Source organism: Cebus imitator, unplaced genomic scaffold, assembly GCF_001604975.1.
Source record: "Cebus imitator isolate Cc_AM_T3 unplaced genomic scaffold, Cebus_imitator-1.0 Scaffold732, whole genome shotgun sequence".
NCBI lineage: Eukaryota > Metazoa > Chordata > Mammalia > Primates > Cebidae > Cebus > Cebus imitator.
Window position 1 is genome coordinate 374264 of NW_016108047.1, and position 6000 is coordinate 380263.

General features: G+C 44.7%; 1 protein-coding gene across 1 annotated transcript in view; it reads right to left on the bottom strand.

Moving 5' to 3' along the window:
• DIP2C (disco interacting protein 2 homolog C) overlaps window positions 1–6000 on the bottom strand; it is a 196776-nt gene that overhangs the window by 99888 nt on the left and 90888 nt on the right. Inside the window, exons 20-22 of the mRNA XM_037735141.1 lie at window positions 5008–5101; window positions 4448–4567; window positions 3114–3228 (exon numbers count right to left, since the gene is read on the bottom strand). Coding sequence (XP_037591069.1) covers window positions 3114–3228; window positions 4448–4567; window positions 5008–5101 — 329 coding nt within the window. The remainder of the gene's footprint in view (window positions 1–3113; window positions 3229–4447; window positions 4568–5007; window positions 5102–6000) is intronic.

Below are 6000 nucleotides of genomic sequence, written 5' to 3' on the forward strand. Positions count from 1 at the left end.
TTTGTGTCTCCCTAAAGTGCGTATGTTAAAATTCTCCCACCAAATTGATGGTATTAGGAAGTGGGAACCTTAGGTGATTAGGTTGTGGGGGTGAAACCCTCATGAATAAGATTACTGTGCTTATAAAAAAAAAAAAAGATTTTACAAGAAATGATTAATCATCCTTTGCTCATCCTGTCTTCCTTTGCCAATCGATGCTGGGGCTCAGTGCTGCGGGCCTTCACAGAGCGTGCTCTCAGGAGACGCAAACGGGAGAAGCATCCTACCCCAACTCTGGCTGTGGAGAAGCACGGGTGAACCATCGCCCTCCCCATCCTAACTCTGGGCTTCCTGCTGGTGAATGGCTCATTTTCTGAATTGTCTGTGGCAAAGCTGTGACTTGACAGAACTCTGGGGTCTTAAACATTGACAGGTGGAAGGAAATTTACAGATTACTGAACCCAACCCCTCATTTTCCAGTAAAGACAATGAGGCCTGGGGCAAAGGGCGGGGGCCAGGATCCTGCAGCCACCCACCCAGGCTCTGAACTGGCTCCAGACCCGAGGCCCCACCACGCTTGCTGCCTGAAGCCCCGCCTTGGCATCCACTCTTGGGTCCTCAAATAGACACACATTTTAGTGCTGATCTCTGAAGAACATGATTGTGATGGTAAATCTGCTACTACAACCTCGGATGTATTTTTTCTCCAAGGTCTAACAGGAATGCCAGAAGATAATTCAGAGAGCACCTGCTGTTAGGGTAACTCTATCCTTTTAAAAACTGACATAAGAACTAACACCATAAAAACCCTAGAAGAAAACATAGGCAAAACCATTCAGGACATAGGCATAGGCAAGGACATCATGACTAAAACACCAAAAGCACTGGCAACAAAAGCCAAAATAGACAAATCGGATGTAATTAAACTCCAGAGCTTCTGCACAGCAAAAGAAACACCAGCAACCAACAGAATAGGAAAAAATTTTTGCAATCTACCCATCTGACAAAGGGCTAATATCCAGAATCTACAAAGAACTACAAAGAAGATTCTACAAAGAATCTACAAAGAATCTACAAAGCAGATTTACAAGAAAAAAACAAACCCATTCAAAAGTGGGTGAAGGATATCAACAGACACTTTTCAAAAGAAGACATTTATGCAGTCAACAAACATATGAAAAAATGCTCATCATCACTGGTCATTAGAGAAATGCAAATCAAAACCACATTGAGATATCATCTCACACCAGTTAGAATAGTGATCATTAAAAAATCTGGAGACAACAGATGCTGGAGAGGATGTGGAGAAAAAGGAACACTTTTACACTGTTGGTGGGAGTGTAAATTAGTTCAACCATCATAGAAGACAGCGTGGTGATTCCTCAAATTTGACCCAGCAATCCCATTACTGGGTATATACCCGAAGGATTATAAATCATTATATTATAAAGACATACACACACGTATGTTCGCTGTAGCACTGTTTATGATAGCAAAGACCTGGAATCAACCCAAAGGCCCATCAATGATAGACTGGACAAAGAAAATTTGGCACATATACACCATGGAATACTACACAGCCATAAAAAATAACAAGTTAGTGTCCTTTGTAGAGACATGGATGAATCTAGAAACAATCATTCTCAGCAAACTGACACAAGAACAGAAAACCAAGCACTGCATGTTCTCAATCACAGGCGGGTGATGAACAATGAGAACACTTGGGCACAGGGAAGAGAACAACACTCACTGGACTAGGTGGGGAGGTGGAGAGGTGGAGGGGAGGGGAGGGGAGGGGAGGGGTGGGACAGCAGGGGGCGGGGCGGATGGGGAGGGATAACACTGGGAGAAATGCCTGATGTAGGTGGTGGGGTTGTGGGGAATGTGGCACGTATGTACTTATGCAACAATCCTGCAGGATGTTAGGATGTGCACATGTGCCCCAGAGCCCAAAGTACAATTAAAAAAAAAAAAAAAGTGAAGACCAGATTCTGGTTAGTGTTACCATCTTTTACCTATTTAAATTATGTAAGACTTTTAACTTCTGGTTTAATCAAAATGAAAAGTGGCTTCTATATTTCAAATGTTTCCAGTTTCTCAGCCTGCTAGTCAGCTAATGTAGTTAATATTACATGAACACCTAAAAGCTTCAGAAGGCCTCTTTACTTAAGGAAATACTTTCAATAATATTTTTTGGAAAGCCCAGTGTTTTCATAACGCAGAGCAGAACTCATGTACTTTGTACACTGACTTTCCTATGTCATTTACACTACATCTGTGCTATATGAGAGAAAACCTAATTAGGGATGAAACCCAAAGATATTAAAAAATAAGTCATGTCACAAGTTTCAAAGGTCTAGATGGGTCGCACACTTTCTGACATGAGTGCTGATGGCGGAGAGGCTGCTCCAACGGGCCTTTCCTGCACCCGCGCTTGAGACTGATGGTGGTGAACACTTTCCATCTTGGCAGCACAGATTTTACTCCCCCATTACCACTTCCTTCCCAAGCACTGTGCTGTCATACAGCAGACTGCAGTGACCGGGGTCATAGTGACCTGACCCAGGGCTCTCTGGATGACGGTGGCCTCAAGGAAAGCACCCCATGGGATATCTGGTGACCACAGACCTTTGAGCCCTTAGATGTGGCACTAAGCTGCTCCAATGCTTGGCAAAACAGCGCCCTTTGAAGTTCAGCATTCCAAAGCGCAGAAAGTGAAGACAGCGGAGGGCAGAAGTGGCATGCCACAGAGAGCGTGCTTGGCTGTGAGGGTCTCACTTCTTCTAGTGCCTATTCTATCCCATCCCAAATCAAACCAGACACTGATATGAGCAAGTGGAAACTGGGGTAAACTGCAAGGACTGGATATTACGGCCCCATGTGTCTCCAGAAAGTTCCACTTACTAAGGAATTGCAGCGAAACTTCAGGGAGCGATCAATGTTTTTTAATGAATGAATCTAGGCTGTTTGAAAGAATCTGCTCCAGGACATAAGAGAAATAAACTCACCCTGAAAGGTTAGGGCCCATTTTCACCCTCACCCTCAGCACTGATGGTCAGGATTTCCTGATCTCCCTCTGCTGCTGAATTAGGACTGTCTCTAGGTTATCTACGTAAATCAGCACAACCCAGTACCTCCGGATGGCCACAGTGAGGGCCTCTGGCGAGCTGGCGCAGGGACAGATGACCTCCTGTCGAAGGCCTTTACTTTGGAAGACATTGAGAAATGCATCGCAAGAAGAAATAGACCCTAGAGTGAAAGAGGGACAATGATCAGACAGCTGAAGCACTGTGACCGATGACAAAATCCCGTAACATAAAACAGTTCTGAAGGTAGGATTCAGGCACAAGTGGATCTAGGCAGCATGGAAAAACACTGCATTTAATACAACTATGTTACACTGAAAGTTGTTATTCTCAAAATAACAGAACTCAAGAATTTAAGAATGCAATCTCCACATTTATGATGCCTTTTCTGACAGATGAACTTACTTTAATCACTTTTCTGGGACTTGTTCCACCATTTTCAGTATGCAAAGTCCAAGAGGGAAAAAATCTAAACCAAATGCTGAAAACTTTCCTCTATATTAATTTAAATGATGAGGGCGAGGCATAATTATGAAGAACATATCAGCTAAACTATTTCCAAATATAGATATACTTTCCTTTATGTAAGATGTATTGTTCTGTGGAGTTACAGGTTAAAAACAATTGTTTATTAAATTTTCTCAGGGTTTACGAAATTTTATAAGTGAAAATTGTTTATAAAACATGTTTATGAGTCTAATTTTGTATATCTGGCATTAAAGGAGTTTATGCTGCTTTAGTTTACAAATTTAAATGCTGCATATTTCATAAATGTGGTCAGAAACCTCCTTTCATCAATTTCACTTTGCTTCTAAGCTTTAGCTCTTTTCTCACAAAAGCATGACAGCTAGGTTCTTATTTCAGTTGGCTGAAATATTTCTCAAGGTATACTAATAGCATTCTGTAGAACTGCTAGTTTATCTGGGTATTTTTGTTAGAGGATGTAGTAATGAAATTACATTAAAAATGACAAATTAATTTACTGATAAAGGAAATGACTATAGACCATAAAGTAATGGCAGCCAAATATTTCCTGAGGCACTTATTACCTGCTTAGGGCTTATTTTATTTAATCCTCATGAAAGTTTATGACTTAAGCACCGTTTTACAGCCAGGGGAAATAGGGTCAGCAAAGGAACTTTCTCTACAGAACCAAGACATCCTCTGAATCCCAGGGCTATGGTGTCTGTAAATGCCTGTCCTTACCCTTACGCCATCATAGCTCTCGGCCAGAGCGAATGACACTGTTTGGTTATTTTAAGACCACTTCTTTACTAAGATAAAGCTTAGAAAAGAAAAATCAAAGTGCAAAGAATGAGCCTGGAAAAAAACAGACTCCACAGATAGCCTGACTCGCGAGTTCACACGGGTTCTTCACTTACAGGGGTTCGCTCCATCCGCCACAATTAGCATTCGCAAAGAGGAGAGGTTGATGTCTCTCTGATCTCTGTGTGCTACTAATGCCCAATGCATATCCCTCGATTTCACACACGCCACTTTTGCTAAATAGAAAAATAGAAATAGGTTAGTATGTGCCACTGTCAGACCATTCCCTATTGAAAAAGAGGTCATGATGAGTAGTGGGGAAGCCTGAAGAATCATTTGTCACCCAGCCCCCATGAGCCACATAGGACCCACTTTTTTTGTTATTTTTGAGATGGAGTTTTGCTCATCACCCAGGCTACAGCGCAGTGGCACAATGTTAGCTGACTGTTACCTCCCTCTCCTGGGTTCAAGCAATTCTCCTGCCTCAACCTCCAGAGTAGTTGGGATTATAGGCGCCCGCCACCACGCCCAGCTAACTTTTATATTTTTAGTAGAGACAGGGTTTCACCATGGTGGCCAGGCTGGTCTTGAACTCCTGACCTCAGGTGACCCACCACCTCACCCTCCCAAAGTGCTGGGATTACAGGCATGAGCCACCCTGCCTGCTGAGACCCACCTTTGTACTGGCAGACCTTCTGGATCCAGGAGAGAGGATTCACCTTCATCAGCGAGTATGGGATGCTGATCACATGCATCATGTTCATGACACTCTGCAATCAATGAAGGAACACACAGGGTGAGCATGGAGGGGCATGCAGAGGAGCAGCTCTCAGCCAGCAGTGCAGACATGGGCCCCCAGAGGAGGAACGGTTCTCAGCAAATGCCATGAACACCAGGACGCGCAGGCCCCTGGAGGCTCTTTAGGGAGGGGATGGGAGGGACGGCCAGTACAGAGAGGCACGCAAAGCAGCAGCTCTCAGCAAGCGTCACGGACGCAGGCCACACAGGGCCCTGGAGGCTCCTTAAGGTTGGGACAGCAGGGATGGCAAGTACGAAGGGCATGGCAGAGCAGCAGCTCTCAGAGAGTGCCATGGACACCAGCCCACATGGGGCCCTGGAAAGGAGGAGGAGTGGCTCTCAGGGAACACCACGGACAACAGGCCACACAGTTCTGGAGGAGGAGTGGCTCTCAGGGAGTACCGAGGACAACAGGCCGCACAGGGCCCTGGAGGCTCGTTAGGGTGGGAGGGTAGGGAGGGGCAGGGATGGCTGGTCTCCATCAGGTGTGACATGGCCAAGTCTTGCTGTGATCGTGTAAAGGCATGTCTACGGAAAAGCGACTTCTCAAGGTCTCCCTTGAACACCACTGCTTTCCCTAAACTACACTGAGATAATTAAATAATTTAAGTCCAAATCCTTTTGAAGATGAAGCCTTTGGTGCAGGATCGTCATTTTCAATGGCCTTTCGTATCCTCAAAGCCTAATTCTTCCTAGTGTGATATGCTAACTCTCATTTCACAGAACCCATCCTGAGAATCACATGCTGCCCTGAAACATGGGGCTGGGGGAAGCTCACACTCTGGCTCCTGCCAGACCTTGACGCAGCACATCGGGATTCCTGGCAAAAATAAACTAGGAAACACTGGCTAGTACCTGCACACTGCTGCAC